The 25,682-nt window shown below is 52.0% G+C and overlaps 1 protein-coding gene across 1 annotated transcript; it reads right to left on the reverse strand.

Annotated features, from left to right (window-relative positions):
- Positions 1 to 1,022: 1,022 nt before the first annotated feature.
- Positions 1,023 to 24,607, reverse strand: LOC122107332 (probable hydrolase PNKD). The gene is made up of 9 exons (XM_042678944.1): positions 24,431 to 24,607; positions 7,417 to 7,532; positions 7,203 to 7,315; positions 6,537 to 6,595; positions 5,882 to 5,974; positions 5,157 to 5,320; positions 3,956 to 4,042; positions 3,097 to 3,212; positions 1,023 to 2,907 (listed from the first exon to the last, which is right to left on the reverse strand). Exons 1-9 carry the CDS (start codon positions 24,589 to 24,591, stop codon positions 2,728 to 2,730), a joined length of 1,089 nt encoding a protein of 362 aa, XP_042534878.1. The 5' UTR covers positions 24,592 to 24,607; the 3' UTR covers positions 1,023 to 2,727.
- Between the last annotated feature and the right edge of the window lie 1,075 nt (positions 24,608 to 25,682).

Below are 25,682 nucleotides of genomic sequence, written 5' to 3' on the forward strand. Positions count from 1 at the left end.
GGTGCTGTAGCCTAAGTAGTAGAGAGCTTGCCTTGAGCTGAAGAGCTGAGGGACAGCGCCCAGGCCCAGAGTTCAAGCCCAACCTAAATAAATAAATAAATAAATCATGGGGTTGAGAATGTGGCTTAGTGGTAGAGTGCTTGCCTAACATACATGAAGCCCTGGGTTCAATTCCTCAGTACCACATAAACAGAAAAGGCTGGAAGTGACACTGTGGCTCTTGTGGTAGAGCACTAGCCTTGAGCAAAAGAAGCTCAGGGACAGTGCCCAGGTGCTGAGTTCAAGCCTCAAGACTGGCCAAAAATAAATAAAAAAATATATGTATATATGAATGATGGGGCTTGAACTCAGGGTCTGAGCACTGTTCCTTAGCTTTTTCACTCAAGGCTGGTACTATACCACTTGAGCCACAGCGGTTCTGGCTTTTTTTTTTCTGTGAAAATACAGAGAGATTACAATTACATGGGCAAGATAATGAGTACATTTCTTATCAAGCATTGTTGCCTCCTCCTTTGTTTCCCCTTCCCATCTCCCCCCAGCCAAAGTTGTAAAGTTCGTTTTTTGACATAACGACTTGTACATCTCATTGTTGCAATGGGTCCACCTGTATCCCTATTTAAACGATTTGTTTTTTCCCTTCCCCTCTGCAAATTATAACATCAAATACAGTGAAAGCAGGGGTTATACCGTGGGAGAAGGTTCTGGCTTTTGCTGGCTAATTAGGGATGAGTCTCAAGACTTTCTTGCCTGGGCTGGCTTCAAACCATTATCCTTAGATCTCAGCTTTCCTGAGTAGCTAGGATTACAGGCATGAGCCACTAGTGCCTGACTTTCATTTTGCTTTCAGGGTGGTATTAAGGATTGATCCCAGAACTTTGGGCATGCACGGTAACCAAAGCTTTTAAAGAGTGGTAATGAACCCCAAGTTGTGGTCCTTGGGGGTAGTCAGGAAAACTAGTAAATGCTGTTTATAGCTGTGTAGCAGGAAAGACAAGCAATTGAGTGAGTGATCAGATCATGGATAAATCATTCATTCAACATTTATTGAGCGCCTACTGTGTGCCAGGCACCGTGCTAGGCGCAGAAATAGAGAGAGATGCAGAAGGTACAGTCCATGCCCTTAAGGATTCACAGTCTAGAAGGGGAGACAAACGTGTAAACAAGTAAAACAGGGTGTGTGTGATAAGTGCCACAAGAGAGAAGCATTTACAAAGTGCAGAGGTAGCCTGGAGGGGAGGGGAGGGGTGTGGGGTGCCTTCCTGGGGGAGGGGCTAGGAGAGATGAGGGGCTTTGCCAGGCAGAGGAGGCAGGAGCGGGAAGGCATTCCAGCCTGAAGAAACAGCATGAGCGAAGGCACAGAGGCAAGAAAGTGCGTGTCTCAGCAGCGAGGGACACTAACTAGTCTGGTGGTATTGCTAGAGTGGGTTCCAGAGCTGGAGCTGGAGAGGTCATCAGAGGCCAGATGAGGAAGGAAACTGAGGGCAGGGGCATCTCAGAAGGTCACCAGAGGTGAGCGGAGTCCAGGGGAAGGCTCTGACCCAGGAAGACAAAGGTTTTGGGCTGACCCAAGGTATGCCTGCTTGAGGACCAAAGGCTTCCCACATGGTGCTCTCTCCAAAAGGAATCAAGACCAGAGGAGAAACTGAGCTGGAGGAGGAGAGAAGGGCCAGGGCTGGGAGTTCCTGGAAGCTGTCACTTGCTTGAGCATTCTGCTGCCCAGAGCTCCATCCTCTCAGTGAGGATAGGGCCCAAGATCCAACGGGAACTTGGCAATAAAAAGGAGCCAGAAAAATGCCAGGGTGAAAAAATAAATCTTTACTAACTCAAAGGGAAAAAGAGCCGAGAAGAATGTAAGAGATTACTTTAGATAGAAGAAGGCAGGCAGAAATTCCTAAGAACGGGGGATGAAAGGAGAAGCTGCGTGGGCCCAAGAGGACAGTGGCTCTCTCTCCCCTAGAAAGGCGGGCTTCTATGGCCCAGCCTAGGGGCAGAGGCCAGGGCACACTCAGGCCAGATGTGTGCATGGAGGGTATGTGGCTTTCAAGACTGTCAGGCTCTGTATCCCAGCATCTGGAGTCTCCTTGGCAACCAGGATCCTCCCCCTTCTAAACTGCAAGGGAGACACTGAGGCAGGGATTGGCCAGAGCCAAGATTCCAGCCCTTGTGTATTAGGAATGGCTCTGCCTGGAAATGCCTTGGCAGGGAGGGAGGGTGAGGGCCTTGTGGATGGGGGCAGGGGCTCAGTCACCCAGTCTCTGGCTGCCCCTGTTGGTGACCACTTTCCTGAGGCTTAGGCCACTTTGGAAGCAGGTTTCTCCCCCATCCCTAGGTGGGGAAAGGCAGATGGACTCCTCCCTGGTTATGGCTCTTGCTGCCATGGGGGCAGTGAGGCTCCCCGAGGAGGAGCCAACAGCAGCCGCCATGTCTTTGTGCTGTCCTAGGAGAGGGGGAGGGAGGAGGACCCTTCTCCTTAGTGGGGTCTGGGGATGTCCCTTTCCTCTTTCCCCTGATGACGCAGCCTCACTCTGTGGGAACTTCCAGCCTCCTCCTCTCCATGTGGTGGTCTTGGCCCTCCCTTCCCCCTGAGCACTGTGGGGGAACGGTGCCTGCAGTGGGCGCCAATGGGGGCAGTGGTGTTAGTGATGAGAAGGACAGCAAGGTGCGGGCGGTGGGTGAACTCCCTACCACAGGGGTGGGCAGGGCCGGGCGGGGGGGGGGGGGAGGGTATCATTTGCTCTTGTGTGTATCCTTTAGCCGACGGAGCTCCTCTAGCAGCTGGGCTCGGGAGCAGCCATCATCGCCATCACCAGTGGGACCTGGGCCTGGCCCCAGAGCCTCCTGTAGTGCCAGGCAGTGGGTCCTCAGGAACGGGTTGTAGGAGCGCTCCTCTCCCAGGGTGGATGGGCACTGCAGAGCAAGAGGCACCAGGCTGGGTGGACAGAAGATGGGAAAGGGACCCAACACAGGCAAGCCTGCCCCAACTCCACCCTTGGGTCCAGGATTTCAGACTTGACTGGCCCAAAGCTTTGGGAGGTTCCCACAGGCCCAGGACCAGCTGGGCCAGGGGCATGCCAGGGCCCTGTCCAGAGCTCGCACCGTGCTCTTGCGCTCCATCCGCTGCCTCTGCACCCACTGCATCTTCCTCTCCCGGGCCAGGTTCTCTGGCTCCACCACGCCTGCGAAGCCCAGGTTCTCCTCTGCATACTCATGACCTAGCCACAGCCAGAGAGGCAGGGAGGCAGGGCACAGAAAGATGAGTGGCCAGGTCAGAAGGGCTCCATGCCCTGGCCCCGGGGTTCCTCGCAATCCTAGAGCAGGGCAGACTCCCCGGAGAACTCTGACCACCTAAACTGCTTCTCCAACTAGGCCCGCAAGTTAGCCAGTGGGAAAGAGTGCAAGGCAGTTCAGGGGCAAAACCTAGCTTTGGAGCTGGGAGGCCACCCTGTAGGCCAGCCAAATCCTAGTACCTATTTAAGCCACAGTTTCTTGTTTGGTAAATGGAGAAAACAGTAAGGGGACTGGACACCAATGTGAATGTTACGTTTCCATTGCTAAGGATGGGGCCTGGTACATAAAGGGTTTGCTGAATGAAAGGATATATGCTCTGAGGAGATATCTGTGAATGTTTTAAAGAAGTAAACACAAGGCAACAGACAGCATGCAGAGTGGACTGTCTTCTCAGAGTGGAAGCTGTTTTTTGCTTTGGGGTCTGACACGCTGGGTCCTGCAGGGCTCCTAAGAGGTGAAGGGCTCGCTGGCTAGTGGGGACAGTGGCATGAATGACAAGAAGCATCCTAGAGCCAGGACTGCAGCCCAGAAGAAGGAAGGATGGCAGCTGCTCCCCCTAACGCCTAGCGGTGGGGCGGGGCTCCTCTGGGCCAGCAACGGGGTTGGCTTGTTTCTGGGAGAGTGAGGTGCCAGGCAGGCCACAGAGCTGGGGGGAAGGGGTACTCACCAGGCCACAGCAGTGTATCATCCCCCAAGCCCAGCACAGTGTCCAGTGAGCTCAGCATGGTCTCTGCAGTACCCTCAAAGGTCCGTCCTGTGAGGAGTCCGGGATGCAAGGATGACACAATACAGTATAAGGTACATGGAGAAAGGAGAAAAACAGCTTGGGCAGCTCTGGTTGGCCATCTGCCCTTCCACTGTATCCTATCTGCCATCCCCAGACATCTGCTGTGTGTGTGTGCGCACGCGCGTGTGCGTGCGTGTGTATGTGTGTGTGTATGTGTGTGTTGCTCCTGGGGCTTGAACTCAGGGCCTGAGCACTGTCCCTGAACTTTTTTGCTTAAGGCTGTTGCTCTACTACTTGAGCCACAGCTCCACTTCCAATTTTCTGGTGGTTAACTGGGCTTGCTTCAAACTGTGATCCTCGGATCTCAGCCTTAGAAGTAGCTAGGATTACAGGTATGAGCCACTAGTGCCCAGCTTACTCCTTCCTTCCTTTTTTTTTTTTTTTTGCCAGTTCTGGGGCTTGAACTCAGGGCCTGGGTGTGTCCCTGAGCCTCCCTTGTGCTTAAGGCTAGCACTCTACCACTTGAGCCACAGCACCACTTCCGGCTTTTTCTGTGTATGTGGTGCTGAGGAATTGAACCCATGTGAAGCCATGTCCATGCTAGGCAGGCACTCTACCACTAAGCCACATTCTCAGCCCTATTCCTTCCTTATTGGGAGCTGTGCTCAATCAGTCACTCTCAGCATGAGGGAGATTCACTGCACACAATGGTGTGTGGGAGAGGGTCTGTGGAGTATTTGGGCTGAATTCCCACACACAAACTTGGAGGGGCAGAGATGCTCTTTTCTTTTCTTTTTTGCCAGTCCTGGGGCTTGAACTCAGAGCTTAGGCACTGTCTTTGAGCTTCTTTTGCTCAAGGTTAGCACTCTACCACTTGAGCCACAGCACCACTTCTGGCCTTTTCTGTTTATGAGGTACTGAGCAATGGAATCCAGGGCTTCATGAGTACTAGGCAAGCACTCTACCACCAAGCCACATTCCCAGTCCCATCCTATGAAATCTTGAGGACATAAAAACACAGTCAGGTGACACAGAAGGAAGAGCCTGCTGTAGTAATGTCAGCATTGAAACCAGTGTTTCCATGCATGGGACTCTGCCTGTCCTTCCAGTCCCCACTGCTGTCTCTTTTAGGGGAACTTACCACAGCCAGAGAGGAAGAGTAGGTCCCCTGAGAAGAGGCAAGAGGGACCCTTATAGGGCTCCCCATCCAGCAGGTAGACCAGATGGCCTTGTGTGTGGCCAGGGGTGGCCAGGGCCCGGATCTGGAGCCGTCCAACGCTGACCACATCTTGATGACACAGGGGGCTGGGCAAAGCAACAGTGGAAGGGAACTCCAGCTTGCACCACATTGATCCTGCTCCCACTCTAGGCCCGGGGCTGATGACTCACTGGTTGGGTTTCCACTCCAGGAAGAAGGTACCAGTGCCTGTGGTCTGGGATCTACTTTTTTTTTTTGGTCAGTCATGGGGCCTGAACTCTGGGCCTGGGCGCTGTCCCTCAGCTCTTCAGTTCAAGGCTAGTGCTCTACCACTTGAGCCACAGCACCACTTCCGGCTGTTTCTGCTTATGTGGTGCTGAGGAATTGAACCCAGGGCCTCATGCATGAAAGGCAAGCACTCTACCACTGAGCCACCTTCCCAGCCCCTGGTCTGAGATCTAAAGCCTCTCTTTTACTGTTCTGGGAACTGAGGCTGGCCTGTTGGGGCCAGGAAGTTCTCACTCAGTCATGTGCGCTGACATGTGCTAAGGGCCAGGAAGGAGGTCTGCCAAGTCCCGGCTGCTGATGGATACTCTGCAGGACTTAACTGAAGCTGGAGAAGTGACACAGGGCCCAGGAGGGTGACTCTTCCTGGGTGAAGGACTTACTGGGTGAGGTAGGGGATGCCATCCTGAGGGCTCCCATACACCCGACAGTCTCGGTGCCGCCGGCTGAGGTCCCGGTTCCCTCCACTGTGGTCCCTGCAGGGCAGCAGAGATGGGGGCTTCAAGGAGCAACTGTAGTTGAGACTCTGTCTTCCCTAGAGCCTCTCTGAGCCTTTATTCCTGCTGTTCCCTTGCCCAGAATGTCACTCTCTCAACTCCAACCTCCACCTGGCTGATGCCATCTGATCTGTCCAGACTCTCAGCTCTAGCCACCCTCAAATTCTTCCAGTGGAGCTGACCATACTCTCTGGTGCCCTTCCCCTGAACCTGGTATCACCTCCACTTCTATGTGCACGACTGGGAGATCTCTTCACTCAGGGCTGTCTCCCATAATGGACTTGGAGTTTCCCTGATGGGTGCACAGGCCTAGCACACATAGGCATGCCCTCGAGCGGAAGCTGCGTGGCTTCCCTGCCCGCCTCTGGGGCTCTGCAGCTGAGTGAGTGTGGTAGGGGCACCCCTTCACCTCCAGATGACTTCAGGAAGGCGGTGGTCGCACAAGCTTGACTTTCTCACGCCCCCACCCCACAGCAAGCCTCTCCAGGCTCAGGCTGGGTGGGCCAGAGGAGACGGCCTGCACCCGGAGCCATCCCCTTACCAGTGTTTGTGGGTGCAGAGTATGGCAACCAAGGTAACTCCTTCCTTTTCAATGGAAGCCTGGGGGAGAGAGGAGGTATTGAGTCTGGGAGCTGGATCTGATGAGGACAGGCGCAGAAGGGGACGGGCGGGAGGGGCTGGGTGGGGAACAGGGAAAGATGAAAAGAGAGGGGGGAGATGGAGCCAGACAATGAGTGGGGAAGGAGGTGGGACATGGGGGAGGATGGGGAGGTGGGAGGAGAAAGTCACATGCAGAAATAAGAAAGGGAGCTGAGGGTGACGCTTAGTGGTCCACTGCTTGCCTCGTAAGCTAAGGCCCTGGGGTCATTCTCAGCACTGTGTAAGGAAAACAGAAAGAAAGAAACAGCGAAGAAAGATGGCTTAATGTGAGGGCAGGGGGGGCCTGAAGAGGGTGAGAGACAGCCTGGAAACTGAGTAGATCCACAGTCCTGAGCCAGCACCCCCACCCCAGCCTCTATGGTCTGTGCCTCTGACTCTAGCCCCCAAACCACACCCCTCCCCCAGGTCATGTTTAGGTAGCTACTGGGTGTGCATGCACACAGAAGGGCACATCCATGGGCAGAGAACCAGGGTCAAGTCCTCTGTCAAGGGGAGCTGCCAGTTCCCAAAGGTCACTCCAGATGCCCCCACCCAGCTCTCCTCTCACCTGCACAGCCCGAGGATCTGAGGGGTCCACAGCCACAGCCAGCCGGGCCTGGGTGTCAATGATGAGGTAGCTGTAGTTGTCGGAGAGGACAGGGATGGGAAGCACCTTCACTCCTGGGGACAGAGGCACACAGAGAGGCTGTGGGCAGGGAGCCCAGCGGGTGGGCAAGCAGAGGACAGGGGCTGGGAGGTGGGCCTGGGCCAGCCATGCTCACCATTGAAGAGGCGGGGCTGGGTTTTGGAGTGGCCTTTGGGGTAGCGATTCCGAGCCCTGCGCAGCTGCTGTCGGTAGAAGAGATATCCAAGCCAGGTGCGGGTGTACAGGCTGTACCTGAGGGTGGACAGTCTGGGGTCAGCCCACCTTCAGCTCTCTAGGCCCCCTGGTGCCTGCAGGCCACCCTGCGTCCACACACTTCCACTGTCACCTACTGTGCGCCTACTGCTCGCCTGCTCAGTACAAAGCCTGGCTCTCACTTTCCACTGGGCCTCACACATCCTGTAGCTTAGCCCTGCCAGCACTGGAAGGAGCTGCCTTGGACTCTTCTCTCACAGAAGAGAAACTGAAGCAGGGATGGGATTGAGTTAGTATCTAGAATTATACCCAAGCCAGTCAGAAAACAACATAAGGCATCCTGAGATACAAAGGTAGAGTGGAGGAGGAGGAGGAGGAGGAGGAGGAGGAAGATGAAGAGATGAAAGAGAGGTAAGAGAGAAGGAGAGGGAGAGGGAGAGGGAGAATAAGTATAGGAGAGGGAGGATGGCTTTGCCCCTTAAACAAAGTCTAGCTGATTTAGCTGATGTCTTCTACAATTTGGCTCAAACCAAGTAGATTCCCATGAGGATGTGGCAGTAAAGAATTGGCTAAAATTTAACCATCGCCCTGGGCTCCATGGGCTCCTGTACTGGCATTAGTAATCATCCTTGTATCCTGTGTCCTTTTCTCAGAGGCCCTCTATTTTTCATTCAGTTACCAACTCAGCCCCTCATACTTTCATTTCCCCAGCAATGTTTATTAAGGCCTGGCTGTTGGCCGGACCCTGTGCCCATTGTTCTAAGTAGGGGAGGCAGGATAAAAACCAGTACAAATGAACAAACAAGGCAGGAAAAGGATAGAGAATAAAGACAGGGCTGCTTTTTTCGATACAAGGCACAAGGAAAGGGAGTCTCTGTGAGGAGGTGATATGTCCAGGCAGAAGGGACAGATGAGGTGAGTGGGAGGGAAAGACCAGCCACGTGGAAGAACTGAAGGTGAGCACCGCTGGTGAGTCAGCAGGAACATGGTAATGCTTTGTATGCTGTGTTGTAACCAAGTTAGTGCAGCAGAGACAGCCAATGAGATATATCATAAAGCAATCCCCGGCCCGGTGCCAGTGGCTCAGGCCTGTAATCCTAGCTACTTAGGAGGCTGAGATCTGAGGATCACAGTTCAAAGCCAGCTTGGGCAGGAAAGTCTATGAGACTCTTATCTCCAAGAAACCACTCATTGACACTGTGGCTCAAGTGGTAGAGCACTAGCCTTGAACTGAAGAGCGGAGGGATAACACCCAGGCCCAGAGTTCAAGCCCCATGACCAAAAAAAAAAACAAAAAAATCCCCTTGTACAACTAAATTATGCTGAGAGAGACACAGACAGACACAGAGATACAGGAGAGAGAAAGAGAGAGAGAGATCTGAGCTGGGTGCCAATATAGCTCGTTTCTAATTCCAGCTACTCAGGAGGCTGAAATCTGAACACTGCATTCAAAGCTAGCATGGGCAAACAAATCAGATACTATCATCTCCATTTAACTAGCAAAAAGCTGGAAGTGAAGGTATGGGTCAAGAGGGAGAATGTAAGAGCTGAATGGAAAAAAACTAAGTAAAGGCAGGAAGGCCTGAGTTCAAGCCTCACTATGGGCACAAAAGAAAAGAAAGAGTGGGGGGGGGGGGGGGGACACAGACAGAGAGGAAGGAAGGGAATGAGAGGATTGAATGAAACTTAAATGTCCATGATGAGATTGCAAAAATTGTTGAAGCTAAACATATATTTTCCCTACAACCCAGCCATACCACACCTGGGCATCTACCCAGAACATTACAAGCCAGGATACCATAAGGACCCTTGCACATCCATGTTCACTGTTGCACTATTCACAATAGCTAAGTTATGGAAACAGCCCCAGTGCCCTACAATAAATGAGTAGATCCAAAAAATGTGGTACCTATACACAATGGAATTTTACACAGCATTGGAAAGAATAATATTTGGTCATTTGCAGGGAAATGGATGGACCTAGAATAATCATGTTAAGTGAGGTAAGCCAAGCTCAGAGAGGCAAACAGTGTGTTTTTTTCTCATATATGGAAGCCAGATCTAAAATACACTGGGACATGATAAATTATACAGGTCTTCAGGCATAGTGAGATCGAAGGAGGATGCTCTTAGGAGAGGAGCACAAAGGCACATAATGCCTATGTGCACCTGATCATATAACATTTATTGAAATGGACTCCAGGAAATGGAAACAAGAGGCTTATTCTTTGTTGCTGTTTTTCTTTCTTTCATTCTTTTTTTTTTTTTGTCTTGTTTGTCTGTCTGTCTTTGGGAGGGTAAGGGGAAGCACAGAAATGGAGGGAAGAAGGGTGAACAAATGCAGCAGTGGTACTCACTAGACACTATGCTAAAAATGAATACAACTGTGGGTAGGAACAGAAGGAAAATATACTCTTTACCTGAATCATGTAACTATAACCCCTCTGTACATCGCCTTTATAATAACAATTAAAAATTATAGTTGAAAGTCCTTTTTTGTTAAGAAAAAGATCATGCTATATGCCAGTGGCTCATGCCTATAATCCTAACTACTCAGGTTCAAAGCCAGCGAGGGCAGGAATGTCTGTGAGACTCATCTCCAATTAACCACAAAAAGCCAGAAGTTAAGCTGTGGCTTAACTTGGTAGAGTACTAGCCTTAAGCAAAAAAGCTCAGGGACAACACCCAGGCCCAGAGTTCAAGACCAGGACCAGAAAAACATTATATTTTGATGCATCGATATGGAAAAGAAACTGCATTCTTCAAAGTGGTCTTCATTGGTGAAAATACCTTTGTGCTGAGGACAGAATCCGGGGCCTCATGTATACCCTAGGCAAGCACTCTACCTCTGAGTGACCCCTCACTTCCACTGGATCCTGAATCGTTCCTTTATGGTTCCTTTGCATGTCTATATTTTATTATTATTATTATGAGCATGCAACAGAGTGGAGGGAGGGTTAGTACGATAAAGGGGGACTCTAAAAGATCCCTATGGTTCAAGAATAAGATTATCCTCCCCAGGGCTGGGAAGGTGGCTTAGTGGTAGAGTGCTTGCCTAGCATGCATGAAGCCCTAGGTTTGATTCCTCACTACCACATACACAGAAAAAGCTGGAAGTGACTTCAGTGGTAGAGTGCTAGCCTTGAGCAAAAGAAGTTCAGGGACAGTGCCCAAGCCTTAAGTTCGAGCCCCAGGATTGGGGGGAAAAATTATCTTCCCCAACTTAAAAAAAATTGCCCATATGATCGAACACTCAGGTGTTTTATTTGTTTGTTTTATTTTGTACTTTCTTTTCTTTCCTTCTTTTTTTTTTTGGTGCTGGCATTGGGGTCAGAACTCATATTCTCACTCAGCTTTTTCACTCATAGCTCTCACTCTGAGCTAAGCCTCAGTTCTGTGTGTGTGTGAGTGTGTGTGTGTGTGTGTGTGTGTGTGTGTGTCTCAGTTGTGGGGCTTAAACTCAGGGGTTAGGCCAGGTGCCAGTGGCTCATGCCTTGTAATCCTAGCTACTCAGGAGGTTGAGATCTGAGGATCACGGTTCAAAGCCAGCCTGGCTCAAAGCCAGCTTGGGCAGGAAAGTCCGAGAGACTCTTAAATTAGTCCACCAGAAAACCAGAAGTGATACCATGGCTCAAGTGGTAGAGCACTTGCCTTTAGCTGAAGAACTCAGGGACAGCTCCCAGGCCCACGACCAACAAAAAAAGAAAAAGAAAAAGAAAAAGGAAATACTATCAAAAAGGGGAGGGGGAGCAGATACACAAGAACTAGCCATATAAACTTAAGGACATATTAAAGGGGCTGAGAAGGTGGCTCAGTGGAAGAGTGCTTGCCTCATAAGCATGAGGCCCTGGGTTCCATTCCTAAGCTCAAGTAGTAGAGCACCTTGAGCTGAAGAGCTCAGGGACAGTGCCCAGCCCCAGAGTTCAAGCCCCATGACCAATTACCGCCCCCCCCCCAAGACATATTAAAATTGCAAAAATTGTTCCAAATGTGCCTTGAGCCTTTGAACTCTCTTGGAGAGGACAGAGCGAGCAGATTAAGTTGAGTGGAAGAAGTGTGTGTCACAAGAGATTTTTCTGTCATGATGAACACAGGGCTACTTTCTTCCTCTTTCCTTCTCTCTCCAACCAGTCACCGAGGCCCAGCAGTAGGCAGTTCTGGAGAGCAAGACTGAAATAGACAAGGTTGCTGCCCTCCTCGCATCTGTTCTACAACAGTGGACAAATGCAAGGTTGTGAGCTATTATGAAGACAGCAAACCTTTTCTAGGCTGGAGAAAGAGCTAAGCTCAGATGGCTCATATGCCAGCTGCCTCTTTTTTTTGGGGTGGGGGGTCCGGTCGTGGGGCCTGAACTCTGGGCCTGGACGCTGTCCCTCAGCTCTTCAGCTCAAGGCTAGCGCTCTATCACTTGAGCCGCAGCACCACTTCCGGCTTTTTTGTTTTTGCTTATGTGGTGCTGAGGAATCGAACCCATGCCTCAGGCATGCAAGGAAGCGCTCTACCACTGAGCCACCTTCCCAGCCCCTGCCAGCTGCGTCTTGCCCACATGGTTCTGAGCCCCAAAAGCCTGGAGGATCTGGAGAACAGCCAGAGGACACCAGGGCCCCGGCATCCTGGCCTGCATGTCTTCTCTTGAGCAAGTCCCTTTAGCTGGTGTACTCTTCTTCCCTTTCCTGCTTAGGTTCTGCCCTATTTCTAACCCCCGCTCCTCCAGAAAGCCTTCCAGACCATCTGAGCTTCTCTTTCTTACCCTGTTCTGAACATACAGCACTAAGAGTTTAACACCTGGAAACTGGGCAAGTCACCCACCTAGGATAAGAAAGAGGATATCTGCATAATTTCAAAGTATCTCCTGAAGAGATTAGTTAGCCAGCAGCTGAGAAACCTGGCTGACTTCATCTGAAATCAGTGGCCAAGGTTAATCTCAGGTCTGAGAGTGTAGCTCCCTTGCAGTTGCTTGCCCAGCATGTATGAGTACCAGTTCCATTCCCCCTACCACAAAAAAATTAATTAGCAGTTTTATAAATAAATATACACACACAGATAGAGACATCATTTGCCTCTTGATATGACACAGAGGAAGGCACTACTTCATTTCTGTGGTATGCACACCAAAAACGCACAACCGTAATTTATTCATGAGAAAAACTCAAATCCAGCTTGAGGGCCATGCTACAAAAACATCTGGCCAGGATTGCAAATGTGGCTGAGCAATAGAGTATTTACCTAGCATGCATGAAACCCTGGGTTCGATTCCTCAGTACCACATAAATAGAAAAAGCCGGAAGTGCTGTGGGTCAAGTGGTAGAATGCTAGCCTTGAGCACAGAGAGGCTCAGGGACAGAGCCCAGGTCCTGAGTTTAAGCCCCAGGACTGGGAAAAAAAAAATCTGGCCAGTGCTCCTAACACGTCAACACCATGCCAAACAGACTGAGGAATTATCCCAGATGGAAGGATACTAGATTAAACACGGTGGGCCCTAGTTGTACTCTAGACTAGCAAAAGAACATAAATGGAAAAGCTAGAGATATTTAATAAGGTCTGAGAGTAGTTAAAAGTTTCATGCTAAGTGTGTGTGTGCGTGCACACACATGCACTTGCTTATATTGGGGCTTGAACTCTTGGCCTGGAGCTGTTTTTCATTCACAGTTAGTGCTCTACCACTTGAGCCACACCTCCACTTCTAGATTTTTTTCTGGTTTTTTTTCTGGTTAATTAAAGAGTCTCACAGATTTGTCTGCCCTGTCTGTTTTTTTTTTTTTTTTGGGTCCGGTTGTGGGGCCTGAACTCTGGGCCTGGGCACTGTCCCTCAGCTCTTCAGCTCAAGGCTAGCACTCTACCACTTGAACCACAGCGCCACTTCCCACTTTTTTTTCCTTCTGCTTATGTGGTGCTGAGGAATCAAACCCAGGGCCTCATGCATGCAAGGCAAGCGCTCTACCACTGAGCCACCTTCCCAGCCCAAGTTTATGGTTTTGTGTGTGTGTGTGTGTGTTTGTGTGTGTGTGTGTAGGCAAGCACTCTACCACTAAGCCACATTCCAAGCCCAATTTTGGCAAGTTTAAAGTTATTTAAACATGAAAAGTTTAATAATATAATGAAATAAAACTGTTTTATTCTTTGTTCTTGACACTATTTTGCAGCCCTTTCAGAATCCTGTTCCATCCTGTTTCTTTTCTGTGTCAGCTCTTAGACAGCTCAGGGATTGGGGCTGGGAATGTGGCTTAGTGGTTGAGTGCTTGCTTTGCATGCATGAAGCCCTGGGTTCCATTCCTCAGTACCACATAAGCAGAAAAAGCTGTTAGTGGTGCTGTGGCTCAAGTGGTAGAGTACTTGCCTTGAGCAAAAAGGAGCCCAGGGACAGTGGCCAGGCCCTGAGTTCAAGCCCCAGAACTAGCAAAGAAAAAAAAAAGAAAGAAAAGAAAAGACATCTTAGGGATTCTGGTAGGAGAAAGATCGGGGCTCCAGCCATGGCCATCCTGCCCTGTGCCCTGAGCAAACTATGAGAACGTTCCTCCTCTACAAAATGGCCATGCCCTGATTAGGGACCCTGTGAAGATTGACACATAGTAAGTCAGAGCAGTGGAAGGGTTTTTTAGCAAATGGTGTTTTCTTCCTGAATTCAGCTAGGTGTCTGCACAGCTGCTGGAACATGTTGCCTGTGTCTAGGAAGGACTGAGAAATGCCCAGCCTCCTTTGTTGGAATCTGTGTGTATGTGTGTACATGCGTACACACCACACACACACACACACACACACACACACACCCAGTACAGGGGCTTGTACTCAGAACCTCCTGCTTTCACTTGGCCTTTTCATCTCAAAGCTGGTATTCTAAGCACTTGAGCCATATCTCCACTTCTGGCACTTTACTGGTACCATGAAGATAAGAGTCTTTGGGATTTGTCTACACAGGCTGGCCTGTGAGTAGTTAGGATTAAAGGGGCGAGCCACCAGTGCTTGGCTTCCTCCTCAGAATCGTACAGTGTGCTTTGGGTTTGTCACCTAACAAAGGGCAGGACTGAGGGTAGGGATCATCCTCAAGAAGGTTGCTGCAACCAAGGCCATTTCTCTTCGGCTCTCTTTATTTGGAAAATGTTTACTGCACTCAATGGTCACAAAAAGCAGACAGAAAACAAGGCAAATAGATCCTTGCCTGGAGGAGCTTGTGTCCTGAAAAAGCGAGAGACTAACAGACATTAAACCAGCAAACATAAATCACACACCATGAGTTAACTCAAGCTGGGGTGGATGAGAGTAGCCAGAAAGGAAGGGGCTGACCATAGGCAGAGTGTCCCCGGGAAGACCTCAGAGGAGATATCAGAGCTGGAAAGCAAGAGATGGGACCTGTTGTATGCACTACAGGGTGGGTTCACATACCAAGGCCCAGGCAGGTAGGGGTGTGACCCATTCTAGTAGGCCTTGTTTTTGTTTTGTGCCAGTATAAGGGACTTGAGCTCAGGGTCTGAATGCTGCCCCTTAGTTTTATTCAGTCCAGGCTGGTGCTCTACCACTTGAGCTACAGTGTGGGGAAGTCTGTGGGGAACACAGGTAGCAACAATGGCCCTGAGAGGAAGTTGAGTGGGCAGAGCCGGATTTGTTTAGGTTCAGTGTGTAAACAACTCATGGAAGCTTAGGTGCATGATAAGGTGTGGCCTTTACAGTGATTGGTTGGTCCCATTTCCTCTCCTCCCAAGCAGTCTTTTGCTTTAAAAAGGACATCTTCCATGTTAATAAACCTTGGTTTGACTCCCCGCTGCCTCTGATTGCCTCTGATTGAACCTGCTGGTGAGTGGCTGCACGAAGAGGGACAAAGGCCCAACACTACAGCTCTACTCTGGCTTTTTGATGGATAATTGGAGCTATGAGTCTCAGACTTTATTGCCTGGGCTGGCTTCTAACCAAGATAATCAGATCTCAGCTTCCTAAGTAACTAGGATGACCGCATGAACCACCAGTGCGATCAGCCTTGGAGTCTTGGCAGAGGGGCAGCGGGTGACCAAGCAGGCCCAGCTGGGGGTGCGGAGGAGGGCAGAAACCTGGCCATAGGTGGAGGGGTGGAAGCCTGTAGCGGGCTCTCAGGGAAGGTCAGGGTCTGCATTCCCCTGCTAAAGGCTGCTGAGTAGAGGATGCTATGAAAGGCAGTCAGTCAGAGGGGAAGGTAGACAAGGTACAGAGTCACCCAGGAGGCAGGGCCTGGGCTCCAGGGGTTGCTGGAGGAGAAGGTAAGGGTGGTGGTGAGCATTAAGTGGCTAGCTAGGATACAGCCTGATGTCTGGCTCCAGCAGAGGGAAAGATAGGGCTGAGCAGGAGAGAGGGAGGGGCCTCAGGGAGAACCCCGTTGCTCAGGGCAGCTGACCTGGCTGGTCATGACTTCCACATGACTCTGTTGCTGGGCTCAACTCCGCATCTGCCAGCTCAGAGCGCCGGCGTCAGCTCCTCTTATCTGGAAAGGTCTGATTCCCTTTTAGCCCTCAAGGTCTCAGAGGCATCCAGCCCTCACCACCTCTGCACACCAGGGGAGAAGTGCTAGGAGCATGCCCCCAGGCCTCATCACAAGAGCCACTTTTCACCCAATCCAAACTGTAAGCCACAGGCAGAAATGTAAGCCTCCAGCACACCACATCTGACCTAGAACAGCTCCTGCTCAAAAGCCAGCCACAGCTCCCAGTGCTCAGGAGTCCAACTCCCACACAGGCCCTTTGGGGTCGGGTCGTGGGTCCTGAACTCTGGGCCTGGGCACTGTCCTTCAGCTCTTCAGCTCAAGGCTAGCACTCTACCACTTGAGCCACAGCGCCACTTCTGGCTTTTTTCTTCTTTTTGCTTACGTGGTGCTGAGGAATCGAACCCAGGGCCTCATGCACGCAAGGCAAGCGCTCTACCACTGAGCCACGTTCCCAGCCCTCACACAGGCCCTTTGTACACAGACACCTCCTCCTCCCCTCCCCTGCAGCCCAGTGAACACTCTGTGTTCCCCACTGTGAAAGGGTGAAAACTCCCTAAACAACGGAGTGTATAAGTAAATCACACCATGTACATACAGACTGGGGATAACTACATAGTCTGGTAGAATGACAGGTCTCAACATGCCCCAGGTTCAAACACACATCATGACGCAAAAACCATGTGACAACATTTACTAAAAATGCCAGTGCGTGCAGAAACCATGACATGTACCATCTGGAGACGGCAACATGTGGGAAAAGGACAGGGCAGCTGAGGACAGTCCCATCCAACCCAGCAGAGCTGCCCAGCCTTTAGCATGGTCTGAAGCTTTATTTCTTAAGCTGTGGGGTGGCCTTAGGAACTAAGGCAAAAGCCTCATCTACCACTTTGAGCCATAGCTCCACTTCTGGTTTTCTGGTAGTTAACTGGAGATAAGAGTCTCACAGACTTTCCTGCCCAGGCTAGCTTTGAACAGAGACCCCTTTATCTCAGCCTCCTGATCAGCTAGGATTGTAAGCAAGAGCCTTCAGAACTGGGCAGGACTGCTGTATTATCTAGCTTGCACTAACTTATTTAAATTTCAGGGTTGCCAGGTGCTGGTGGTTCATGCCTGTAATCCTAGCTATTCAAGAGGCTGCAATCTGAGAATCGTAGTTCAAAGCCAGAGTGAGTAGGAAAAGTCCATGAGGCTCCTATCTCTAATTACCAAAAAGCTGGAAATGGAGCTCACATAGTAAAGCACTAGCCTTGAGTGAAAAAGCATATGCCCTCAGTTCAAGCCCCAATACCAAAATTAATTTTCAGGGTTGATGTGTAGTTCAGTGTTCAGTGGTAGCGCCCTTAACCAAGCACATATGAGGGTTTGAGTTCTAACCATAGCTTTTTTTTTTTTTTTTCTGGTCTGTCATGGGGCTTGAACTCGGGCCTGGGCACTGTCCCTCAGCTCTTCAGCTCAAGGCTAGCCCTTTACCACTTCAGCCACAGTGCCACTTCCAATTTTCTGGTGGTTTATTGGAGATAAGAATCTCACGGACTTTTCCTTCCCTGGGCTGGCTCTGAACCATGATCCTCAGATCTCAGGCTCCTCAGTAGCTAGGATTACAGGCGTGAGCCACCGGCGCCTGGCTCTTGGAAAACAGAGAATTCAAAACCATTCTCTTTGTGTCCTGCCTTTGTGCTGGCAGCCCTCCCTGCCTGGGGAAATCCAGGCTTCTCTATGGCTGTCCAGGGTTCAGTCCACACCTGTTTCCTGGGAGCTGTGGCCCTGAAAACCTCCTTTCTCTGCGGGGTATGAGGCCCTGTCCCTCACCTGTGCTGTCAGTTCTACTGCACTCCCCCCCTGGGCAGTGTCTGACCTAAGGCCAGCAGGCTCCCACCAGTTCCTCGCCACCCCATATCCCCCCACCCCCAAGGAGCTCTCAGCACTGGCACAGCACAGCAAGTGGCACTGAAGAAAAGCTGGCGAGCCATTAGGGGAGGTTGGGAGGGGCCCCGCTTGCAGCTGGTACAGTCATCAGGCTGGTGGATCTGGGGAGGCTCAGTGGGGCATCTTGCTCAATTGATGCTCTCTCCACCCCTCTCCTCTCCTCCCTTCCTTGCCCACCTGCTTCCCATGTCCCTCCCCGCTCCCGACTGCCTTGGCAGACCTATGCAAGCAGGGTGCTCTGCCAAGCAGGTCACCCAGATCCAGGGGCATGGGCGGGTACTGTCACTGGGGCACAAAATCTCAATATCCTCTGGTCTGCAGCCAGGGCCTGAGCCAGATGGAAGGAGCACTGGAAAGGGAGTCATAGCCAGTCCCTTAGCCTTGCTGTGACTTACTGTCTCATCTTTAACAATCATCCGTGCCATGGCCTTTTTTATTTATTTTATTTTTACCTCCATCTATGAGCAAGTCCTAATTATCTGAAGTTATCCTCAAAACAAACCCAGGGGCTCTAGCCACCCCCTCCCACTCCCGGTCAGTAGGAAGGGTCTTGCTCAGGATCACAGAGGCCTGAGTTGTGAAGCAGAGATTCATCCTTGGCAGCCAGGCCTGAAGCCCACAAACCACCCACTCAAATGAGAGGGCTGGATGAGACGAGCTATTTGGGAGCTACCCCCATTCCTCTGAGGGACTAAAGTCAGGGTCATTACAGTAACTGCAAGAGGCATGACCTCCAGGACCTCCAGGGTCAAGCGATCACCCTGAGTCCTCCCCCTCAACTACTCACAAGCCATATTTTGTAGACAACTGCAGGGGGGAAGAGACCCCAGGGGTTTTAGGACATGACCCCTGATCAAGGACTCTTGATGGCCCCTTTCAAAACAAGGCTTTGTGACTCCTGATCCTGGATTGTTGGTGGGTTGGTGGCTGCAGGGCATCCATGGGAGCCAGATGGAGAAGAGAATTTAGAAAAAGAAACAGCCTAGAGAAGAGGTAACTAGGAGGAAGCTGTGCCTTATTACTGACCCCCACCCCACCTAGCTGGGATGCCACTGGCCCTTGTAATAGCCTCTGGTTCTTCCCTTTCTTTTCTCTCTTCCTCCTTCCCGAATTCTCCTTCTCCCTCTTCCTTCCTTCTTTTCCTTTTTCTATGGGGATGTGGGGAGAAGCTGTGGATGGAATCCCCAGTCTAGTGCATGCTGGGTAAGCTCTTCAGAGTTACTTCCAGCCCTTGGCCCCTGTTTGTGGAGCCATTACCAGATACATAGCTTTTCTTCAATTGTTGGGCACAAGAGGGCAACAGAAGTGTTTCTTTTCTATAAAACAGAGTTTTCAACCCTCCAAGAGTTCACATGATTCACAAGGTGACGCTGACACCAAGGGCCAGATGTGGATCCTGCTCTGGGGTCCCCCGGGCATGGTCACTAGCTGAGGTTTAGGACAGTGCTTCTCAGAGTGGGTGCTACCCACCTGCATCAGGGTGATCCACTGGGGACCCCCTGGAATAAGACGACTCTGGCCTTCTGTCTGTCCTCCCTTGCTTCCTGGACTTTGGTGCTAGATTTGAACCCAGGAACTAGCACATGATGGATGAATACTCTACCACTATATCCCCAGTCCTGACTTCCGATTCAGCAGTGCTAGGGCCTGCAACTACCCACCATCACCTCACCAAAATGGAAACCAAGTTGTTTAGTTAGCCCTCTGGGACCCAGATAGGATACAGAAAAGCCACCCTGTGTGACAAGGCAGGTGTGGGTGATGGCCTGCCCCTGGGGCCCTCCCTGTGGGGTCAGGGCTGTGGCCTGAGTGTCTGTCTCCAAGCGTGGGGTCACAGCACACCTCCTCCTTGCCTCACTGAGAGAATGTGGCTTCTCTGGTATGTGAGGCAGAGCCTCCAGCGTTATGGGAGACAGGTCGTGTGGGACAGCTGGGGACAGTGAGGCCAGCGAGGCCCGAAGCCCCAGCCTCTCCTCTGATCTGCAGTAGAAAACACACAATGGAGCTCTTCTTCCCCTTCCCCTCCTCCCTCAGGCAGTCCTGAGAGACTCTGGAGGGCTTCCAAGTGTCTGCACCACTGGGCCCAGGGCCCACTCAGGCCAGCCAGGGCTGGGGAGCAGCAGAAAGGGGGTTCTGCCTCCGGCACAATGACTGGGAAACCCCATTGCCAGGTCACCTCATCCGCCCTCCCCTTCTCCCTCTAAATAGTCCCTGACCCCACTGGGGCACCAGACTCCACTCTATCCCAACAGGCAAGCCCACGTTAGTGGACAAGTGCTTTGAGCCAGGACTCGGCTTGAAGACCTTTTATCTGACCAGTAATAGTAACAGAAGACTCCCCAGCTGAGGCTCTGCCTCAGGTACAAGAGAAGCCACATTCTTTCTCTATGGGCTTGAACCCAGGGCCTATTAGGCACTATCCTTTAGTTTTCTGACTCAAGTCTAGAGCTCTAGCACTTGACCCATACCTCTACTTCCAGTTTGTTTGGTGCTTAATTGGAGATAAGAGTCTCATGGATGTTTCTGCCTGGGCTAGCTTCTACCCGTGATCCTCAGATTTTGACTTCCTGAGTAACTAAGATTACAGGCATGAGCACCAGCACCTATTTTATTTTGCTGTTTTTGTGTTTTGTTTTGAGACTGGAACTTGCTGTGTAGCTCAGGCTGACCTTGAACTTGAGCTCAAAGGTGTGCTGGGATTACAGGCCTGCCCCTGCAGCACCAGCTTGCCTGGGAGTCACTTTCCCAGGCCCATAAGAAGTCGATAAGAAAGAGGTTGGAGACCATCCCAGGCCAGCTCTTGCCCAGTCTTTGAAGTACTCTGTAGGACACCCATCTTTTAGAGTGATTGCTGGCCTACTTCTCCTCAGGACAGGAGGTGCAGTAAGCACTGGCAGTCCCTCTGATGAGCCTCATCCTAGCTGGAGGCCTAGGCAAGCTGTCTCCTTTCCTGTGCTTCCTTAGCTACCTGATCTCCAAGGTTCCTGGGTTTGGTTTTGGCTTTTCCCTCTTTTTTCCTCATCCTAATCCCAGATGCTTCTGACTCAGCCCATTCCCTGGGCAGGCCTGTGGGAGACCAGGCGGAGACAGACCTGCACCAAGGGCTCCAAGAGGGGGAAGATGGCAAGCCACCCCAGAGGAGAGAGAGATGAATTTGGACTGAGGAGGCTGGACCAGCTTCATAGACGACAAGGCACCTGGGCAGAGCCATTCATTCATTCAAAAACATTTAGTAAGGGCTATGTGCCACACACTGTTCTGGAGGCAAGAATGAAATAGTCAAGACATTTCTTCCCTTGTGGGGCCATATTCCAGTGGGAAGAGGAGAAAAACAAACATCCAGTATGTCATGTCATGTGGCAACATGTTCTGTGAAGAGTAAGAAGGCGGGATGGAGGGATAGAGGGGACAGGGATGTGCTCCTGGGGGGGGGGGGGGGCGTCAGGACAGGCTCTCTAACAAATGTGAGCCTAGATCAAAGGAAGGGAAAGCAAGTGAGCAAGGGCCAAAGATGGGGTTGACTAGAATTGTTGAGAATACTTAGGGGTACCAAGACAGGAGGCAGTGGCAGGCAAGAGACAACCTGGCTGACCCAAGGGTGACCTTAGAAGATGCAATAGAATGTGACTTGTAGAGACACAGAGAGCAAGGAGGATCTGACGCATTAGACACAAGTACAGAAAGAGCCCAGGGCCTGGGGGAGACAGACGTGGGCAGGTGTAGGAGAGGAGTGCAGGAAGGCCGCAAAGGCCTAAGAGAGGTTGCTGGCTTTGTTCTATACGCAGTATGGCTTAGGTTGAGGACACCAGCTCAAAGCCAGGCTTTGAGACCAACGAGGCAGCAGAGGGGGAAAATGGGTTAGTTGGGAGAGCAGGGAGGCTAAGAGGCTGCTGTAGGATCACCAAGGCCCATGGAAAGAAAGGAAGAAAGGGATTCTGCATTCTTCTAGCCAGGCTGTGTTGGAGATGGCTCAGATCACTGCTTGTCCTGACCTTCAGGCCATGAGAATGGAGTCCCCTACTCTACAAACCTCAGGTCAGGGCTTCTGCCATCTGACATGGAGCCAGTGGGCTTCACTAGCCTAGACAGGTCTCCCCCAGGGACAGCTGGTGGAGGCGGGGAAGATTCCCTCAGGCTCAGGACTTAGGGACATTCCTAGCCCTTCCAGACCCCTATGCAGGACCTACTCCCCTCCCCACAGTGGACAGGCTCTCCTTACTACCACTGAGAAGGCAAAGGGGAAGACGAGAGACCAAGGAATGAAGCAGAGGGCACACAGGGGGAGTCCAACCCTCCTGTCCAGGCTCTCCAGGTACAGTAAGACTCTCCTGGACTCTATCCAGTCATACTATGGGCCCCTACTTACATCTGTTCACCTGTGCCTTTCCCCAACCCATGGGGCTCCTGCCTGTGATCTCATAATCCCTCAGTCCAGGACAGGTGTTACTGAACAGATAGAGGTGTGTGTTATTTTCTGATGGGTGAGTGTGGAATAAACTTGGAGGACAGTTGTGGAAGGCAACTCCAGAAGGAAGCTGGCCATGTTCCTCCTTCCCAACTACCCTAAGCTGCAGCATGAGCAATGGCCAACATTGCCTGAGCACTTTCTGTGAGTGCAGCCTGATTTCACCTCACAGGATCCCACGGGACATCTGACAGGGGCACACAATGGGGGCACAGAAAGGTGATGTGTGTGGAGTCACATGGCTCTGATGCAACAATGCCAGGATTCAAATGCTGACTGTCCAGCAACCCCACAAACTATGCACTTAGCTACTGCACACACCCCATCTTCCAGGAGCCCTGAAAGCTTGTATCTAACCTCAGCCTCATCTGGATGTACCCTAGGTAAAGCCCAATTATTCCCAGCCCCAAATGATAGTGGGTACATTTGTGGAAAGGCTTCTCTAAGATTAACCTTAGTAACAACAACAAGGCATTATCATTAATATTGAAAAAAAGCAGCTTAATCTCCCAGCCGTTGCTGAGGATTCTCATCACCTCTACAAACACGTAGAACCTTTATTTGTGATCCTCTCAGCCATTTTTTCAGGTTGGGGGTGTCCATGTGCTCCCCACCCCATCCAAACTTCCTGCAGGCTGAAGTGTCAACACTGCACACTTCCCACCCATTTCCTGCTAGTACCCCTGTCTCCCTCAGTGACCCATAGCCCCTCCCCAAGGGACTGGGCTGATTGTTTCCAAGTCTGGAATTCTGACTCCAGGCACACCCTTCTGCTCTGTAAATTTGGGAAGCTGATTCCCAAACAACCTTAAAATCAAGACAAAGAAAACTCATAGAAAATACTGATTTCTGAAGAAGCTCTTGAACATCAAGTTTGGAAACTCCAACCCCTAAGTTTGAGGAATATGCAAACTCTAATGATTTCTGGCACCATGACCCTAGGCATTCTGATCTCAGGAATTCTGGTTCTAGTCCCTCATGGAAATTTCTATTTTCCACTTCCTTGGGCCATCTGTGTCACTTCACACTTACCATACTGGATTCTAGAAGTAGATTTAAAATTCCCTCTCCAATAGAGCAGCAAAATTCCCAGAAATGTGGTGAGAATTAAAAAAACAAAACAACAACTACCCAAATCTAGCCCTAGCGGTATCTACAACGGTCTGGTGCATGCTTGGCATGTATGAGGCCTGGGTTTGGTCTCAGAAGCAAAAACTAAGAAAAATAAAAGGTATTACTGTATTGCAAATTCATTTGTTACTGTTTTTTTAAAAAACAATAGCAACTCGCTTGGATCAGTATTAGAAGTTACTTTTTGTATGTTTGGCTCAAGAAGGCCTTTAAATCTGTATTTTGTAGACTGAGTGTGAAACTTGAGGAATATTTGGGGTGCTCCGAGGAGTGATCTCCCCACCACACCATGCCCCAGGCATGTCTTTTCTGAAGTTCAAGAAATATCCAGGCTTGGCCTTGCTGGCAGCCAGGCCTGTGGTTAGGGCTCCCAGAATTCCCACTGCCGCCCCACACCTCCATCTCCCCGCTTCCCCCAAAGAAGGAAGGGGAACAGAGGTCCTCAGAAGCCCACCTCCCCCGGGCTCCTTCCTTTCCTCTCTTCGTGTGGGGTGGAACAGGGCTGAAAGCCAGTCTAGCCTGAGGCTGGGCAGGAAGGGGCAGAGGAGAGGGGGGCGTCTGGAGGGAAAAAGTCCTCCGCACAACCCAGGCTGTCGAAGGGTCAGAGTTCACAGCCTGGGGCTTTGAGCGCCTGGGTCGGGGGTAGAAAGGGGCCGGTGAGCCACGGGATGGGGTTGGAACTCTTACCTTGGGACAGCACCTACCTGCAGCGGTGGGGACCTGGGTTTCGGGGAGAGGGGTTGGGACGTTCCTCCCCGTCCAGCCCCCGCCCCCCGCGTGCCCTCGGGCGTGCGGACCTCAGCCCGACTCCCGCACTGGCCGGCCTCGGTCTCCCGCGGTCCCCTCACGCCCCTTCCCTGGCGGCTCCCCTCCCAGTCCTCCATCCCTCCCCACCACACGCAGGGCCTCTCCGGCGCGGGGCCCCGAAGCCCACTCCCCGAGCGCCCCGGGGCCAGCCCGGGCACTCACCCGATTCGGAAGAGCAGCCGCTGGCTGCGCGTCATGAGCAGGCCGCGAAGGCCCCGCCGCGCACGGCCACTGCGGGGACTCACGAGCAGGACCAGGGCGAGCAGCAGCAGCCCGCCGCCCGAGACCCACAGCCAGGGCGCGGGCCAGCCCTGCCAAGCCATGCCGGGGGGCCGGCTCCGGCCGCGGCCGGGGGGGGGGGGCCGGACGGGGCGGGGCGCTGCCAGGCGCCCCGCCCCGGCCCCAAGCGGGGGACCTGCGGGGTGGGCACTGCCCTTCCTGCGCCGGCGCGCTGGGGGCGCCGGGCCCTTGGCCCCGCCCACAGGCCGCGTTCGAGCCCGCCCCCTCGGCCGCTGTGCCCAGGCTCCCAGGGCGAAGGCCACCCTGCTGGAGGCAGCTTGGCTCCGCCCCGTCCGGTTAGGAGGCGGGGTCGGAGAGGCTGGGACCTGAGCGCGTTCCGGTCCCCTGCGGCCCCTGACACAGACTGACCTGACCAAGGCTACGCAGTGATGGGCGGCAGTTAGGTCTGGGGCGTCCTCATTGCCAGTGCCTTTCCACGTTCCTCTTACTCCTCCCACTACTGCCGCCCCGATTGGTACCAGAAGCCGTTCAGGTCCGAGTGGTGGCATGGACCCGAGTGCAGGCGCGGTGAAATCTACACCGTTAGGCTCCGCTGGATCCAGCCCGAGCCCTGGCCCCGTACTGGAAGGGAAGGAAATGCTGCGAAGTCGAGCTCCCCACGGCGCCCGCTGGGAGGTGGAGGGAAGCAGGTGCGGTGGTCTTGTTTCCCCGGCTTCCTGCGCCCCGGTCTGAGACCTAGATAACCACACCCGGCCACAAACGTTTTCTCTCCTCGGGTGGTTCGGGGATTCGATATTCGGATTTAAAGCCTGAGTCTCCAGGTGCAGAATTTATCACAGTATCACAGTGAGGCATTGTACACAATGACCTCTGCTCCCTGCCTCCCCCCCCCCCCCCAGGAGCCTTGGATTACATTATCCCTAAACTGAATTATGATTCACCTAATTCTGGGTTCAATCCAGAAAACCAGGACAGTCACGCCGTTTCTTTTCTGTGGGAGCATCTTGGAGACAGGCCTTTGGCCTGTGTACCAGGTCTGTTTAGGAGAGGCTGGGTGAGAAATGACTGATAAGTGATTTTTCTTTTTTTGGTGCTGGCATTGGAGCTTGGCCCCTTTGCTTAGCTTTTTCACTGAAGGCAGGCGCTCCTAACGTTGGGCCTTTTGCTAATTGGA

Source organism: Dipodomys spectabilis, unplaced genomic scaffold (assembly GCF_019054845.1).
Source record: "Dipodomys spectabilis isolate Male_0828 unplaced genomic scaffold, ASM1905484v1 ptg000051l, whole genome shotgun sequence".
Taxonomy (NCBI): Eukaryota; Metazoa; Chordata; class Mammalia; order Rodentia; family Heteromyidae; genus Dipodomys; species Dipodomys spectabilis.

Excerpts from the sequence above, each read along its gene's own strand:
- LOC122107332 (XM_042678944.1), bottom strand. The coding sequence starts at position 24,591 with ATGGCTTGGCAGGGCTGGCCCGCGCCCTGGCTGTGGGTCTCGGGCGGC. Across the intron at positions 6,596-7,202 it reads CAGATCCTCGGGCTGTGCAG|GCTTCCATTGAAAAGGAAGG; the intron begins GTGAGAGGAGAG and ends TCTCTCCCCCAG. Across the intron at positions 5,321-5,881 it reads GGCATCCCCTACCTCACCCA|CCCCCTGTGTCATCAAGATG; the intron begins GTAAGTCCTTCA and ends TGCTTTGCCCAG.